At 51.4% G+C, this 17694-nt stretch overlaps 1 protein-coding gene, 1 long non-coding RNA gene and 1 other non-coding gene across 8 annotated transcripts in view; 2 read left to right on the forward strand and 1 right to left on the reverse strand.

The window, feature by feature from the left end:
• The first annotated feature begins 1570 nt into the window (after positions 1-1570).
• On the forward strand, positions 1571-12512 carry LOC121110601. 2 transcript variants are annotated; one of them, XR_006939116.1, is made up of 3 exons: positions 1571-1838; positions 2261-10124; positions 10528-12512. It is a non-coding gene; the product is annotated as an uncharacterized LOC121110601 (long non-coding RNA). The 2 variants fall into 2 exon arrangements; XR_005859281.2 differs by lacking the exon at positions 1571-1838 and adding an exon at positions 2053-2178.
• A 1643-nt stretch (positions 12513-14155) lies between these two features.
• LOC107052062 lies at positions 14156-17390 on the reverse strand. Its single transcript, XR_005859280.2, has 3 exons — positions 16925-17390; positions 16154-16182; positions 14156-14984 (listed from the first exon to the last, which is right to left on the reverse strand). It is a non-coding gene; the product is annotated as a formin-like protein 16 (transcript).
• Positions 15784-17694, forward strand: part of BRWD3 (bromodomain and WD repeat domain containing 3) — a 54774-nt gene continuing 52863 nt past the window's right edge. For 4 of the 5 annotated variants that reach the window (XM_015278524.4, XM_040699449.2, XM_015278525.4 and 1 more), the window contains exons 1-4: positions 15784-16051; positions 16143-16201; positions 16386-16415; positions 16613-16672. In XM_015278524.4, the coding sequence (XP_015134010.1) occupies positions 16015-16051; positions 16143-16201; positions 16386-16415; positions 16613-16672 (186 nt within the window). In that variant the 5' untranslated portion in view covers positions 15784-16014. Of the gene's footprint in view, positions 16052-16142; positions 16202-16385; positions 16416-16612; positions 16673-16791; positions 17450-17694 lie in introns of those variants that run through there. The other variant, XM_046940599.1, reaches the window with a different exon arrangement.

Consider the following 17694-nt stretch of genomic DNA (forward strand, 5'->3'; position numbering starts at 1 on the left):
GTTCGGCCAGGGCCAGGGCTGCTGGAACAGTGTGGTGCTCCGGGTGCAGTGAAGCCACTTGGGTGGGAAGCAGTGCTGGGTCACACTGGGCCATCAGCATAGAAACACAGCGTGCTTCCACCCAGCGAGATGGCAGGGAACAACGGACCCATTGTAGACCAACTGGAGGGATCGTGTGCATGCTTTGGACCCATCGTACTGCTAGGGAAGTTCTCCATAATGATTTCATTTAGTAGCAATCATTGGACAAAGCAAGGCTCTTCACTGCGCCGCTCTTAACGGGCTCGGTACACAGATACCCCATGATGTAACTTATGATGCAGTCTCCTGGTGCAGTGTGGGGCTGAGCTTACTTCAGCATGCATGTTGAGTGTAGGATAAAGGACTGAGACCTCCCATTCCTTGCTGTAATGCTTCTTACAGGAGCCTCAGCAGAATGTGGGAAAGTGTTTGCTCTGTTGTTCTGTGAGAGCAACGAAAGGCTTAGGGAAACTGCTGAGCACCTGGGAAGTGAGGTTTGAAGGAAGAGGAGGCACCTTGGAACTTCTCCCTTGGGTCCATCGTGAGTGATGTGCTGGGGCAGCACAGAGGGAGGATCAGGAGGGAGGAGGCACAAACAAACAACATGGAAGTCAGTGAGGTCCTTCTGCTGGGGAAAAAAAAAAGCAGGAGGTGGGAGTAAAATCTTGTGTTTGAAATGGGGAGGGAGGAATAACAACTCCCCCCATACCACGGACAAGAAGGGCTTTTGTAGACAGGTCCTACGTCCATCTGCGCTCCTTTGAGTGGAGGAACTGCATGCACAAGCCAGAGAATCTGATGTGTCTGAGTTTCAGATCAAGAGCGACTCCCCGGTAGTTAATGGAGCTACACTGGTGTTAATCTGATGAAGCAGAAAAGAAAATTGGATCCCCTGAATAGAAACGGATGGCTCTTCTTTCCAATTGTCCCAATGGTGATGTTCCTCCTCCATGCAGCTGGCGCAGGAGCCCTGCTCTGAAACCTGATCCTGCTGGATGGGTTCCAGCCGGCCGAGAACACCCCTCGGGCTGCGTCCGCGGCTTTCGAGGAGCCTCCCTCCTTCTGAGAGAACAATGTCAGCGTGGCTGCCGGCCAGAGAGCATCCCAGAGCATCCCAGAGCATCCCAGAGCATCCCAGAGAGGGGAGGTGATCACCAGAGGGTGTGGAGGTGGGGGACAGAAGTCACCGCTGTCCATGGAAAGGGCAGAGGGTCGCGGGGAGACAAAACGCTGCCTGGCTTGGGAGGGAGCTGCTCACAACGTGTGGCATGGGGACACTCAAGTGTCGGCCCGGTGCGTTAGAGTGAGCCCCGGATTGTCACCAGGAGGTGACGCCTGGCAGAAGTGAAACGAAGTGGGTGCGTATGTGATATAAAACGAACAGAACTGCCGATTGGAAGGCGCCGTTTCTAAAAGAGCGGAAATCAAATTGACACCGTAATGCTCTCGAAGGCATTTTAATACAGTCGGACACATCTTAAGCATTTCCAGACGTTCTTAAAAAAAAAAAAAAAAAGGGTATGGGGAGGGGGGGGGGGGGCTGGAGGGGAAACGATGCAGACAAAGCGGTATTGAAACCTAAAAATAGAATGGCAGGGCCAGATTTAAATCAGGTTCACCTCGCTGGACTCAAGGACTGTGCAGCTCCAGAGATCGCTGCCGGGGTGAGGGCTCGGGGCTGCCCGGCACACAGCCACTGCCCGCCCCGCAGCCCGGGGTTGCTGCTCGTCCTGCGGTGCCGGAGCCATGGAGTTGTGCCATTTGGCAGCATCTCCCTCCCTGCCAAGAGGGGTGCGTTGCTTTCCTTAGGGATGGAGGTGAGGGCAATCGTGGGATTCGCAGCAAAAGCTGCTCGTAAGGGGTCCAAGCACTGAAATCCAGAAAAATCACCGGGGTTCTGTTTGTTTAACATTAATGATTCAAGGAGGGGGTGGGAGTACGTCTCATGGAGCTAAAACCAGATGTGAGACTTCGTAGCCACAAAGCTTTCTGGTTCCCCTCTGTTTGCTTTTCCCTCGGGAAGATGAAAGCAACGGCAGGGAGGGAAGGCTCTGATGGCAGCAGCTCTCTGCCTTCACCCTCGCTGCGGGGATCCCTCTGGATGCTGCTCCACAACCACAAGGGAGCTGCTTGGATGCGCGTGCTGCTGCGGTGGAGGTGGGTGCGCTCCAGCTGGGACGCAGCCACAGCTTCCACCCAGGGTTGATGTGTGCTGGAGCTGATCGCTCGCCCTTTGCAGGTCAGGACCCCGCTCCGTTTTGCACCAGGAGCACCGAGGAGGGCTGGGCTCACGGTCTGAGGGAAGCCCTGCGAGAGCTGCCTTCCCCTCAGGCCTCCTCCTACAAATCTTTCCACGCTGCAAACAGAAATTTGCAAATCTAGGCCAAGCATTCCCTGCTCCTATTTCACCACCCATGCTGTCGGAGGACGGTTGTGCTGTGTGCTATGGAGACGCAGCACCTCAGGATAAACCTGGACCGCTCTGCTCCGTGCTCATGCGGCCCAGTGGGGTCCTCTTCTATACCTGGACCATTACCCTGGGACTAATTAAAATAATTAACAAGTGTAATTAACTGTTGAGAGTTTTAGCACATTATATCAGCAACAATTAAATAAATTGCCCGTTTTGTCTTGCAAAGAAAAGACAGAGAGGGGAACAAGGAGGAGGGAGGTGGAGAGACTGATGCTGTGGCACGGGGAAGTGAATAGGGGTCGGTGGCTCTTGTGTTGGAAGACAAAGCAGACAAAGCTGTGCCCCATGGAATTACCGAGTGGCAGATGCAGATCGGCCACATTTCCCGCAGCGTGTAATTAAGCTGAGGAGCTCATTGCCCAAATGAATCCCCAGATCCGGGGGGCACGGAGTGCTGGGGGCCCTGTGTTGTCCCCAGGTCCCTGCTGCCTGCTCCTGCTGTGCATTCGGTGCCACAACACCGCGGTGGCTGCTCCGCAGAGTTAGGGGACGCGTCCCAGCCATGTTCCAGCACTGCTCAGCCTGGCTCCAGCCTCCAGCACGGAGCCTTGGGGTTCGCCTCTCCTCACCATCAGTGACCCCGGGCTGCATTTTGGGCAGCACAGGAGCCCAGCGGGATAGAGCAGAACCCACGTGCAGGTGCCCCTCTGCCCAAGGGACAGGGACAGCGGCTGAGCCAATCCTGAGGTGAGGGGAGCAAGTAGGTGCCCTGCTTTGCTTTGTGCACCTTGCTGAAATGCGTGAGCCCAAAGGGAAAGAAACAGCAGAAATCCAAGCAAATAAGGAAGAGATCCAAGCAAATACGAGGCCCATCACAGTCAGTGGAGGTCCCTCTGCAGGCTGAACACAGGGAGGGCTCCATCCCCACCTATTTCTGCTCCAAGCATGCCAGCGCGACTCAGCTGCCTTTCCTGATTGAAATCTAACACCTTTTATACGGTTCACGTCTCATAACTCGGGGGGGGGGGGTTTAAAGAAAAATTAATTCCTTGGACTTTGGCACCAGCGGGCAGCGGTCGGGGCAGAAGCTGTTCTCCTGCCTTGCAGAGCCACGCTCCCCCCCAGCATCTCCCGTCAGCATCTTCCTTCAGCCCATTTGTTTTAGGGGAACACAAAAGCTCTGCTTTCTGCCCGTTTTCCCCCCCGTGCCGCCCGGTGCCCCCACACAGCCCCAGTGCCCACGGCCTCCCGCTGCCATCTGCATGACAAAGCCCACTGCTCCGCGCCTTTTGGGGATTGCCCGCACCACAAACCTTATGGGCTTCATCAATAGCTCGGATGATTTTAGGGTCTAGGTTTTTATTCACTACAGCGTTGGCTGACAAAGCCCATTACATCATCTGTTTGGAAGAGAAATTCTCTGCAGCTGCTTGTGTGGCACAGGGGGGTTTGCTGGAAAAAATAAGGCAGATTTTTTTTTTTCCGTTTGGTTTTGTTTCATTCTTTCAGGGCAATTTTCCTTCAAATTGCTGGAAAACTGCACGTTAAAAAGGCTTCCAAAGTGGAAAGGAAAAGGGCAGAGCGCAGCAGCTTTAAGCATTCTTTTTTTTTTTTGCTTTTTTTCATTTCCCTTCCAAAAAGCCGGGGGGAGGGCAGCCCCCGCTCAGGGCCGTGTGTGGGGCTGGGGTGTGGGGACAGCGGGGTGCCCCGTCCTGTCCCATTGCTGCTGGGAAGTCCTCCTGGCTCAGCACCGGTGTGAGCAGAGGAATCCCTCCTGAGCTCAAAAGAGGCTGAAGTTGTAGCTTGGGTTGCTGTTGGAATGGCTGCTAAGCTCGAAAGAAAGGTTTATAATTCATAGGGTAACACAGCGCACGGCGCTATGGAAAACAGCTCTTCACTCACTGCAATTAAGAGTGAGAAAACCCCATAACTGCAGATAAAAATCCGTTATTATAGATGAGTGTGACAGACCACTGCGTTTCCCCATCAGGTGAGCAGCACGGATGGGCCGAGCCTCGTTAGCACAGGGCTTTCACAAGTGGGTTCTGAGACATTTAAACTGTATCCAGGAAAAGATGGGTCCTAAATGCACCGCAGGTGTCACTGCCGAATGTGTCCTTGGGGGTAATCCGGATGTGCTGAGGAGCACGGAGGCGCAGCGCTGACACAGCACGGTGGGGGTGGGCTGGAGGTCCCAACCTGAATGAGTGGATGGCTGAGCGATGGGAATGCTGCCGGGTTGTGGCAGCCTCGGCAATGGGGAGAAGGTGTGGGGGACGGGGGGTGATCCGGGTCTGGGAGTTTCTTTTAGCAGCAGAGATTGGCTCACGTTCAGTTCATGTTTTATCTCGGATAGGAATTGATTTTTTTTTAATAGGTCGAGAGTTCAGGAAAGCTAAAATAATAATAATAATAATAATAATAATAATAATAATAATAATAAACCAGGATCTGTCTTTTTCTGCTCCCTGAATACATAGGGCTGCTTTCCGGCACACATTTCATTTTCAGGTGAGTTCCTTTGTTGCCATAGCAATATTACTCGTGTTTGGAAAGCCGCAGCTTTGGTTTTCTCCCAGGCCATGCTGTCACACGCAGGCAGCACCCCGAGCCCAGCACAGAGCCGCACTGAGCTGCGCCGCAGCACGGAGGCAGAGGGGAGGGCCATGGGGGAGCGCAGGGCTCCCACCCAAAGATGCTCCTCTCTTCTCACCCTTCCACCCACACCTCACAGCGTGGCTTTGCAGTCAGGTCAAAGGAAACCCGGTGGCTTTGCTAATTAGCACTTATTAACGACGCTTCTCTGGCTGTGCCCGCAGCTCTCCCTCCAGGCACTGGCGCACATGCAGCAACAAAACCCGTGTGCGCCCCAGAGAGCTCAGAATCCCGTAAATCCCATTTGCTGCCACACAGGTGTCTCATTTCCTTGCTCCGCAGATCCCGGGCCCAGTGAATTTATTTTATTACTCTGCTGAAGTAAAGGCTTTAAATACTGCGGGACGTGCATGACGGGGGTCTGTAACAGCATTAAGAAAGGCACGAGGAAAAGGGATTCCCCCGTAAGGGAACGGTTCTGTGGTCATTTGGGTAATATGTATTCTGTACATGTGCCAGGAATTAAGATTTGATTTTAAGTATTTATATATTAAATATTTAATCTAGTCACATCTAGTCATTTGATCCAGGAAGGTGGGATCGCTGGGCTGACATTGACAGGATGAGCTTCAACACGACCAAGCGCCGGGTCCTGCAGTTAGGCCGAGCAGCTGGAAGGCTGTGTGGGAGAAATGGACCTGGAGGTGCCGGCCAGAGCTCAGCTGAACATCAGCCAGCAGTGTGTCCAGGTGGCCAAGAAGGCCAATGGCATCCTGGCTTGTATCAGAAATGGTGCAGCCAGCAGGAGCAGGGAAGTGATCATCCCGTTGTGCTCAGGACTGCTGAGGTGGCACCTTGAGTGCTGTGTTCAGTTTTGGGTCCCTCACTACAAGAAAGACATCAACGCGCTGGAGTGTGTCCAGAGAAGGGCAGTGGAACTGTGAAGGGTGTGGAGCACAGATCTTATGGGAACTGAAGGAACTGGGATTGTTCTGTGTGGAGGAGGCTCAGGGGAGACCTTACTGATCACTACAGCTGCCTGACAGGAGGTTGTGGAGGGTGCAGGTTGGCCCCTTCTCCCCAGTAGCAGTGACAGCACAATAGGTACCAGCCTTAAGTTGCGCCAGGGGAGGTTCAGGTGGGAAATTAGGACAAATTTCTTCACCAAAAGAGTGGCGAGGCACTGCAATGGGCTGCCCAGGGGTGGGGTGGAGTCACCATCCCTGGAGGTGTTCAAGAACCATTTAGATGTTGTACTCAGGGACATGGTTTAGTGGGGAAATACAGGTGGTCAGTGGACAGTTGGACTAGATGATCTTGGAGGTCTTTTCCAACCTTGGTGATTCTATGATTCACACCATTAAGTTATTAAAATACTTAATGTTAAATTCAATTTTTTTCTGTACTTCTTTTAATTAAAGCAGGCACAGAGGGCCACGCATTAACCTAAAACCCACTCCGTGATGCCACATCATAGCTATGGCTGCGTGCTGGGAGGCTGTTCTGCTGCACCACCATAAGCTGTTCACGTAGATCACGTTTAAAGGCTGTTTTTGCTTGCTTTGTTTGTTTGTTTGCTTTTGTTTTTTAATTCTGAATAAGCCCCGTTCGGATTAACAAGCAGAGGCTGCGTGCACACAGCAGACCCGTGGGTGCTGCAAGCCTTGCTGCGATGCAGGCAGCAGATGACAGCTGCAGGGCTGTGCGGCTACGGGGCTGCGGGGATGATGCAGGCAGAGCAGCGGGCAGCAGTGCTGGGGGCACACAGCCCTGTGACGTTGCCTTTCTGTGGGGGAATGCCACCGGAGCAGCCATTCCGGCAGCATTAGGGCTGTGGTGGCTCCCAGGATTACCCACGCACAGCCCTCCCATCCCCGGCAGAATCGCTGTGCCCAAACACAATAGGAGCCTGGAAGAAAGCAACGGCCTCGACAATGAGTTTCTCTGCTTTTATAGGTTTTAGTGGAGCCCATTGTGCTGTTTTAACACCCTTTTTTGTATTTCGATTCCTAATATCTTTGACTGGGGGAAGGGTGGAGAGGGCACCGATTTAATTCGATAATCCCCCTAAGCCTTGCTTAATGCACTCACTCTATTTTGTGCCTGTGAATTTTATAGTGGTATTTGGGGTGGTTGCAGCACTGCACTGGAATACGTCCCACCATTTATTTTGCAGCCATTGGAGGGAAATGGCTCGCAGTGCTGAGCAGCCTATTCACTGCGCTCACATTGTCAAACCCAACAAACCGTCAGCCCAGATGTGGTCGGATCCCGGGGCTGCAGCAGGGATGTGGGGAAGGGAGTTCAGAGTCCGCTGCAAATTGCTCAAATGAATATCTAACCACGAGCAGAAGGCTTCCTCCCTCTGCCAAAATTCTGAGCTGGATTTGGGTTGTGAGAACAGCTCAAGGCTCCTTCTGAAGGGTACCAAGACAGACAAGTCTTTGGGCTCCCAAAACTTCATGGCTGTGCCATGAGCAATTTGCTCCTAGCAGGAACATGAGGTGGTGCTGAGCCATCCTGGGAGCATCTCAGAAGGCTACAGCAGAGACAAAAAGTGCCAACGTAAGGGTCAGAATGTCTGGGGCAGCTGGCATGCAGCAGCAACAAAGCTAAGATGAGAAGAAGGGGTTTGGAAGAGGTCAGGATCAGAAAGACGGTGTCTGTAGGGAACCGGGTCATCCAAAGAGGAGAAAAGAACAAAGGAAGAAAAAATATTAAGAGGCTGAGATCTACCACATTGACAGAGAAGACAGGAAGGTGTCCACAGACATCTCAGAGAGAGGAGGAGACCTCAGCAGGAACATGGCAGGGCTCCTGTAGTTTAGCAAACTGCCCAAGAATGTGCAGAATAAAAAGCTGCTTTTCCTTTTTTCACCTATAGCCTGTGCAACTGCCTTCCTCATTTCTTACAGCCCAGCAGTAAGGATGTAATGCCTCATGAAAATAAATATGGATGGCTGGAATTGTGTCTGTAAGGCTCCCATTTGCCTTTCACAGCCTCAGCCCACATCTTTCAGCCTTCCATGCAATTTCTCATCAAACACCAGGACAGTACTCAGCCGCACAGAGCTCATGGATCTCATAAACTCTACAGAAAAGCTTTCTTTATTGGCATAAAAGACACAACAGGATAAGTATTTGGAGGTGTTGAAAAACACTTCACCAGACATTAAATTATATTATTTATTCTATCAAGAAAAGCTCTAAGGGACATCCCAAAAATGTGAGCCGTCTTCCAATGGAGATAAGAAAGAGAACACACGTACCAGCAAGCTGTTTCTAAAGCTCTGATCAGCTGAGGCAAGAAAAAAAAGAAGTTGATGGTGGGAGATTGTGCAAATTGAACTCCTGAGGATATTAAAAAAAAAAGAGTATTTCCAAAGATAAGAAGCTGGAAGGCTATAAAAGAATGTATCCATCCACTAAATGATGGGAGTTCAAGAGCTAAATGAAACAGTTGCCCAGGGAGGTGGTGGAGTCACCATCCACGGAGGTGTTCTACAACTGTAGGGATGTAGCACTGAGGGAAATGGTTATGGGCATGGTGGAGGTGGGATGGGGTTGGTTGGACTCGGGGATCTTAGTGGTCCTTTCCAACCTTAATGGTTCTATGATTCTACAATTCGATGTGGATCACTGTTTCCTACAGAGGAATGGATGGAGGTTTCCAAATCAAAGCCCTTCTTCAAGAGGGATGAGATTGAGAAATTTTCTCACAATGAAGATCAGCAGAGAAGACTTTAAGCTGAATAAATAAAATTAATGGCAACCAAATTCCAGTATGGGATGGCATTGACCAAAAGTCCTAGAGAAGGGCTCAGGCATGAATTACCCGATTGCCTGACTGGTTTCAAGCTCATTGGCCAGAGCAGGCCTGATACTGAAGGAATGGAACAAAAAAATGGAACTAAACAAAGATAATGCAAAATAATGGCAATGGAAGCTACAGATAAGTAGAAATGGGCTCTGAGCTATGACAATTTAATGAGGAGATGCTGGCTTCATTATGCTGATCGCTCTGTAGTGCCTCACACGATGCTCAGAGATAGTCAAAGGCAAACAGGAGGGAATGGGGAACAAATAAAAACAAGTGTTGTGATGCCAGTGGACAATCAGCAGTTTCAGTCCTCCCATCTCAAAATGGGCACAGCAGTGTGAAAAAAGGTGGAGGACAACAGAAGGGAGTTGGGCTTGGAGCTGCCCTGTGTGTGAGTAGGGTTGGGCTTTGCTGTTTGGAGGGGACACCCAAAAGGGGATGTGGTGCAGGCCCCCAACCAGCAGCTTTAGAAACTCTTACTGCTGTGGGCAAACTTATTCAAGGCAGTTTTCTAATTCATCACCTTGTGTGCTAATTTATATTTAATTTTTATTTCTATAAAACTGTACTCAAAGGGTGTTAATGAGCTTATTAATAATGTTTACACGTTATGGATATTGATAAATATATTCAGAAAATTAATGGATATTTTTAATTAAATAAAACCAGCACTTTAAAAAACTCTTAGCAACTTGGTGGGGTCCCTCACAAAAATACCCATTACTTCTGTAAAACCAAATTAAAATGCAATAATTCTGACAACCTAGAAGAGAAAGGATAGAGGGGTCTAAGCGACACGCTTGGTGGATGGAGTGACAGCAGCATTTGCATTCCCAGCTCTGCGGGGACAGACATGATGAATTCTGAGCCACGCAGGCAGACACAGTGTGCCCAGACTGACTGCAAAGCTATGGGCACCCCAGCAGGAAAAGCTGAAGATGCAGGATCAGGCCCTGCAAATTAAACAGACAAACAAACAAAAACCCACAGTCCATAACAGGGTTCAGCAAGATGTGAAGTTGTTGAATTATCTCAGCCGGGAAACGTCAGGTAGCATTTCTGAGGAGAGCCCTTTGTGCACATCGTCCCCGGAGCGAGCAGAGCAGGAGCCATTTGCATGAGCACTGCGCTGAGCAGCTGCAGAACGCTGGGCGCAGAGGGCTCGCACCAACCCACGCTCCTGGCGAGGCAGGATCCCATCCAGAGCTACAGATGTGGGCACTGCCACTGCAACAGCACCAATGAGGAGAGCTGCCTCGTCACTTGCAGCTATAGGTAATTCTCCTGCTTAGAGAACTTGATGAGTTATAGGCACCTTCAGGGGTAGTGCTGAGATTCAGTGATGCTGTGGCAGATTGCACCGTGCTGGCATTATTCACCTGGTTCTTCTGTTTACAGTGTTATGGGCACATCGGCACGCAGGCTGCTGCGTGTTTTTGTATGCATTCCATCCATATTTGAAATTTTGCATTTATTTGTATGTAAAACAGAGACACAAATGTTTACAGGATGTTCAGAGAGAATTAATTTGTTTGAAAATGAAGCAAATAGAAGTTACACGATGGTATGGGTGATGTACGTACCTCCCAGCAGAGCAGCAGCTAAATGCAGTTAATGGCTGCCATAAGAGATATGAGATATGGGTCGGTCGGCAGAATAACAGCTGATCCTGTTCCAGACAGGTGGCATCTTGTGTGCTAGCAAATGGATCTGCAGCTTCACCAGAGGAAGAGACACCACATTTACATGACACGGAACAAATCTCTGAACTCAGACGAACTATTTTAAGATGGAATTTAGAAACAAAGGAGAGTGTTGCCCTGACCGTTTCCCAACAGCCTTTCCTGTGGGATAGAGCTACACGGAACTCTCGGTTATGGAGCACCACCCAGAGGGCAGAGCGGAGGGATGCAGAAGTGAGATGATCGGGTACGTAAAAATAGCAGAGATCCTACAGCAGATCTTACATAACCACCAGCAGGTACCGGATTGTTATTTAACAGATGTCGTCAAGAGAAAAAACTGTGAAAAGGAGATTGCTTTGTCAAGAGAGGATGTTTATGGGCACACAGGACCTCTGCACGCAAGCAAATGTGTCTGTTTTGTTAATGATTTAGCACCTCTTATTTACTCAAACAAACTACAATGCCAAAATTTCATTTTGAGGTTACTGCATTTTGATACCACCTTAAAGTAAGCTTTGGCTTTTCAATACCTGTATTTGGTTTCAGCTGTATAGTACAAAGCACCAGTTCTGAAACTGCTTCTAAATAGCACTTATTTTTGTATCAGTTACAGAAAAACTTGGATTTCATTTCAGGAACAATGAGTGTCCTTGTGTCTCACCTGGATGCACAAGGAAAGGCCCGAGATTAGCAGAAAGCATATAAAAAAAATGGATGATAGTTAGTCAAAAATGTAAAAAAAATGCTTAACCTCCTGTAGTCTAAATCCAAAGGGATTCGGACACATGCATTCCCATATACATTTACTGGAGAGGAAAGGTACAGTCCGAGTACCACCCAGCACACCCACATGGTTCTAACCTCAACTTTCTGATTTGCAGCTGTGCTGTATTACTGTCTCCCCAGGCATGTCCTGACACTATGCTAAAGCTAGAGAACAGACAGCAGAATTTGACTCATCCAGAATATATAGTAATAAATACAGTAAGAGAGACACTCATTTGGTGTTACAAGCCGAATAAGGAGAAGATAATTGATTTTAGCAGTGAAATTAAAGAGAGGTAAATCCTGTTTACTTGCATGTCCTCTCAACTACAGCATTACAGTGAGAGGTGACAGACAAAAGCTGGAACATGGGAAGTCCAGATAAGGAAACGATTTTGGACTACAAGGATGGTCAGACTGGAAGGGGTTGGGTTGCCCAGAGAGGTTGCCCAACCTTCTTTCCTTCAAGGTGTTCAGACTTGTTTGGTCAAACACAATATTTTAGGCCTGCTCTGTGCAGGACGGGGATTGGGTGACCTCTGGAGGTCTCCCCCAAGAAAAGCAAAACCCTCTCTTTTTTGAGAGGTTTTTGCAATATCAAATGGGCAGAAGCAATGGGCGGTTGAGTCAAGAGTTGCCAAAGCCAAGCTTTTCAGAGGGTTAAATGCACTAGGTTAATCAGACTTATTTAATATTAAGAGTGGTTTTGGTAAGTTAATTGTACAACGGCACAAGTATGAGGCATTTTTTTCTGAGATTTTTTCCCTGCAGGTTCTCACTTGGAGTAAGATGCACATACAGAGATGCTATGCTGCAGAACCAGGGTGCTTATTAGCACCAAGCAATATCAGTAAGAGGGTAGAAAGGCAGAACTGAGTCTGTGAAAGTATGAAAAATGCACATGCGTGCAGGAAATCAAAATCTCCTGGACCAGCTTCACCTATGACCCATATGTGGAACCTCAACAAGATCTCTTCCACCACGATATTTGTCACAATTTCCCCCCCTACATGTTCAGCACTCGTTACCCACCCTTTCAGGCCTTTTACAGATCTGAATGCTTTGTGATAATCTGCGCTCTGTCTGGGAAGGGCACATGAGGGAGAGGGAGGTGATCCTGCAGCATTTGACAAGTTTGGCCACAGCAGAATGAGATTGATTTTATTCTATGGGACAATGTGTAGATTAAAGTTTCATCTAAAGATTTCCACTCAAAATGCTTCAAAGGCATTCCTTTATTATTATTACTATTACTACTACTATTACTATAATTTAAAAAGAGCAAGCATGGAAAGAAACTCTCAGTGTAGCTTCTTCCTCAAAGCATCTCTGCTTCTGAGTACATCTGTTGTTCACCAGCAAAGACTGTTGCATCACTACGCTCCTCTCCAGCACTAAGTGCCACTGCTGCTGTTGGCATTTATATAACAGAATTCTGCTTCGGAGAAACATGAATAAGCACTAGCATCAAATCTGGCTTTCACTAGGAGATTTACTACTGCTGTCCAGCATGATGCTTCTTGGATGCAGAGGATCCAGAAAGAGATGAGTCATGGAGCTGCAGATCTGTGTGCAGCTGCAGTGCGCTGTGACACGGAGCTCCCAGGGAATGAAAGGTGCACCTGAAGATGGGCGTTACTCACCAGGAAGATGATTCCTTAAGGGGAGAGCTCAAGAGAAGCAGGAAGAGCTATTGATCGCAATGTTTTGAGCAACCCTAGGGGATCATAGAGCAACTGAGAGAATGTTAACGATATGAAGCTGTGGAGCCACAGGATCAGCAACACAGGAAGAAGGCTGGGGGTCACTGCGGAGATGGAAATCCCAGCCCTAATTGCTCTGAAGGAGCCTGGCGAAGGGAAGCTATCCAATGGCTGCTCTGGGCACAACTAATGAGCTGTTTGTGTTCTGAATGCAGGCTGTGGTCTGTACACCCATACTCTGCAGCACATAGCTAACAAATAGCTGCGTAGTTACTAATGTGCTCCTTTCTTGTTGATGCATGAATCAGCCCAGGCTTCAACAAGGGCACAGCCTTTGCATTAAGGAGCACCTCTGAGTTTTGAGCTGTGAGAACCTGTATGTATAAGCACCTACGCATGCAGCAAGGCTTCCAGTGCAAATGGTGTGGGAAGGACACACACAACAGACAGCCGAGTTTCGTTTGGGAACACTTTCTATCTTGGCTTTCAATTTGAGAGCCCATTTCAGTTCCTGTAGGAATTCCCATTGGCTCTAGATAGGCCCTAAAAGAATAATCCTGCCTTTTTGTGGTGGTTCAGCTCATATGCTACTGCCTCCAAGCTCAAATAAAAGCAAATTGTGAGGAGAAAGGTTCTGCAACACATCAGCCAAGGGGGGCCAAAGAAACATGCCATATCCATTAAGAATATATTAGGTAACTGTTACCACTAGAAAACAGGGGGACCTGGTGCTACACAATGTTTACGGTGATGTGTTTTCTCCTGACACAGAATTAAATTTAGCTCAGAAAGATTGATGTACACTTTCGAAACATATTACAATACACTATCTACGTTCTTCCTTTGCATTCCTAGCATACATAATAAGATGAGCTCGCAATTATCAGTTCTGAAGACAGGAAAGAAAAATATTACTTCTAAAGATACAGAATATCAGAAGGTTCTTTTCCTGGAAGGTAATTTGTTTCCAGAACTATCCTACACCGGAACTCCCACAGGAATAGCAGGACTAACTTCAAAGGCTTGGGTGTCACACTGGAAGAGTTGTTACTAATGGAAAGCCCCTAGAGCTGAGGTAACAGCTTAGGAAGGTGGCTCCCCACATCTCTTTAAGTGATAACCATGAATCTGCCTTATAAAAAAATCCAAGGGCTATGATGGTAAGCAGGGATGCTTTATTTATTTATTTAGGTTATTTAAATTCTCATTAGCAGCTTGAGAGCATTGGAGGACAAAGAAGAAAATGAAGTCTATGCCTCAGCCAGCAAATCCAAGTGCCTGACACAAACAACTTCCACACCTGTATTAAGGTGTAGGCAAGTCATGTAGAGCAGCTGGATGTCACACATCTGACTCGTTCTGGTATCCTGAAACATCCTGAAAGTGGGCTGCCAGCAGGATGGGCTGCATCCTTGTGGTAACAGCAGGAAGAACTCTGAAATAGCACTCCACAGTGTCTAGTCATGCATATACACTATAAATACATGTGAAAATGAATTTATTCTTAATGTTTCAACTGCATCAATTTACTATGATTCAGCTCTTGGTATTCAAAGCATGAAGATGAGTCGTCTTATTCTTTTATTTTTCAGTTATGACAGTGATTGTTACCCTGACAAGGCTCACAAAATTCTATCACCAAACATCAGGTATTTATGGCAGCAAAACACAATTGTATGTTAAGGAATGCTGTCTATTCCCCTAATATTTTAGCAAGTTATTGCTGAAGTGAAATACATTTCTGAAGCTTGGACAGGATACTTCTGGAAAAATTACTTGTTTCCCTCAAGAACGTCTATGGAGATTGATATTGCACAGTATTTTCTTTGAAGAGAACAGGTGTGGCATCATCCATGTCTTTATTTCCTGGACACTGGGAGGAAATAATTGTGATTCAGCTCCTGAAGCACTCACTGTGAGCTAAGACAAGCGCAGGAGCTGGGCTCGATGATCCTTGTGGATCCCCTCCAACTCGGGCTCTTCTATGATGACAAGAAACACCTCATTTAGCAAAGCCACCGCAGCCCAATTTCTTATCTATCACATTGCCTTGCCTCTGTGGTATACTGGGGAACACGAGAGCAGCCCCATTGAAATACTGTGAGGCGCTGATGATGACGTGTGTCACGTATTGATGGCTGTAAGTCCCCATTTACATTAATAGAGCATGAGGGTACTCCCTGGGCATCTGTAATTAAAATTGTTGTCTTGAGGACCTCTGTGTTTACGGCAGAATTCTCATTTATGCTATGAGAAGGGTGCCCCAAACCCAGCACTCTGCCTGGAGCCCCTTTGTGTTTGTGGCAGTCAGTGTGAGGGGCGCAAGGACACTACTGAGCGCCCAAAATCCGGCATTCTGCCTGTGTTTTCGGCAGATTAAACAGATCTTCTTCAGAGGAAACAACTCCACGAGCACAACTGAAGTTTATTTCCTGCGCCTTCAGTGCGTTACACGCTAATAAAATCGAACAAAACGCTTCCCCCGGCCTTCTTCTTCCAGCCGGGCCCTTCAGCAGAGCAGCCAACGCACCCGCGGCCCTCGCCCTGCCCCTTCCCACCCCCAGCAGAACGCCGCTCAGCTTCGCCCTTTTCCCCGCGGCGGAGCTGAGGCCGCTCGGTTTTCTCGCGCTTTCCACACGCAGACGCAGGGGTCTCCCGCCCGCAGGCTGCCGGGGCCCACAGGCCTCAGCGCGCCCTCCCCGCGCCCCGGCCCTCCGCCGCGCGTCACCGCCCGGCCCTTCCGCCCCGCCGCTTCCCCGCTGCCCGCAGCCGCTCCGCACCGCCCTCGCGCGGCCGGCGGCGCTCCCTGCACCCAGCTCGGCGGTTGCCTTCTCCGGGCCGGGCTATCTATGGGGCGAACGGCGATGCCATGAAGCCGGCGGAGAACGGCAGCGGGGCGAACGCCGCGCACGGGCAGCGGGGCTCTTCCATGGGCGCTCGGCCGCTGTAGGAGCGCCGAGTCCGCGGGGCGCGATCCGCCACCTCCCCTCCCCCTCGGGCCTCCTGAGGAGGATGGCGACAGCGGCCGCCCCGACCCAGCTGGAAGCCGGTGGGTAGCGCTGGCCGCGGGGGCTCCGCCGCTGTCCGCCCGCTTTGTAACCGTGTCCCCTTCTCCCGTTCCCCTCCCTGTCCCGACGCAGAGCTCTATTACCTGATCGCCAGGTTCCTGCAGTCCGGACCCTGCAAGAAATCCGCCCAGGTGAGCGGGGCTGCCGGCCGGGCCGGGCGGGAGGGGAAGGGACGGGACGGGGAGAGGAGCCGGGAAGGGAAGCAGAAGGGACGGGGCAGGACGGCGGCGGGCGGGCTGGGACTGGGGGGGGCACGGCGCTGCGCTGCGGGCTCCGGACTCACGTCCTTTGTGTGCGTGCTGTGTGTGTCCCCAGGTGCTGGTGGAGGAGCTGGAGGAGCACCAGGTAAGGGACGGCGCTGCCCGGCCCGGCCCGGCCCCTCCCGGCACTGCGGGGCCGCGCGGCGCGGTGCGGCCGGGGCCGTGGTGCGGCCGGGCCGGGGGCGCGGAGCGGGGCCGGCTGCCCTCGGCCGCCCGGGGAGGGGTCTGACCGCCGGCTCCGTCCCTCCTCCCGCTCTCTCTCTCCCCGTCTCCCTCCCGCAGCTGATCCCCCGGCGCCTGGACTGGCAGGGCAAGGAGCACCGCCGCAGCTTCGAGGACCTGGTGAGCCCCCTCGCGCCGGCGGCTTCCCCGCGTCCCCGCACCGCCACACTGTGCGCTCCCCCCGCCCCGCCCGACGGCTTCGCCCCGCCGGCCCGAGGCCGCCACCGGGCCGGGGCAATGGGGGCACGGCGGGGCGGCGAGGCCGGGCCGGGTGAGGGGGGCGCTTAACGGGAGGGGGGTGACGGGGGCGGCAGGGGGGCTGAGTGCGACGCGCTATTGTGGGGCCGGGGCGGGTTATCTGAGGGCACGTACCGGGGCCCGGCCTGGCGAATGGCGCCGCGCCTTACAAGCCGGAGCAGCGCGGGCGGCGATGCAAGGAGGCGGCTGATTGGCTCCGGCGCTGCAGAGGAACTAGTGGGGCGGCGGGGGGGCGCGGGGCCGGGAGCTGCGGGTCTCGCCCGGCCCGCGGGGCGCTGGGGGGGTGGGCGGCGGACGCGGGTCGGGGGCGGCGGTGGCGGCGGCTGGGGGACAGAGCCGCAGGGCCGCCCTGTGGTGTCGGGCCTGCGGGCGCGGCCTGCGCCGGGCCCTGCTTGGGAAGCGTGGTGTTGAAAACACAAGAAGTCTGTGAGATAGCTGCGGGGAGGCTGGCAGGGGTGGGTCAAAGCCGTGTGGGTGCGTGCCGCTGAGGAAGGGCGGCTTTGCCTTGCGCTGGGGAAGGCACGGCCGCTGAGGGCCGGAGAGAAGAGCGGCCCTGTCGTCACTGCCCGCGGCTCCGGGTGACAGCGCTGACACTGCACCTGGCAGCCGTCAGCTTGGCCGTAGCCCTGCCGACACACTGTGAGCATCCCGCTGCACACCCGGAGGAGCTTTGCGCTCCCACCTCACAGAGGGCCGTGGCAGTGCGGGCTTTCGGCTCAAGTGTTGCCCTGTAGCTCGCTCTGCAGTTGGTTTTCCATTGTAGTACCGCTTTAGATGTTCAGGTGCGGGTGGGAGAGCTCCTGGCATTGAGATGAGACATTGGTACCTGCTGGCTTTCCCATTCTGAAACATGCTGAGAATTTAAGGTGATTGTGCTTTGTCAT

This window comes from Gallus gallus, chromosome 4, assembly GCF_016699485.2.
Source record: "Gallus gallus isolate bGalGal1 chromosome 4, bGalGal1.mat.broiler.GRCg7b, whole genome shotgun sequence".
In the NCBI taxonomy this organism is placed as follows: Eukaryota; Metazoa; Chordata; class Aves; order Galliformes; family Phasianidae; genus Gallus; species Gallus gallus.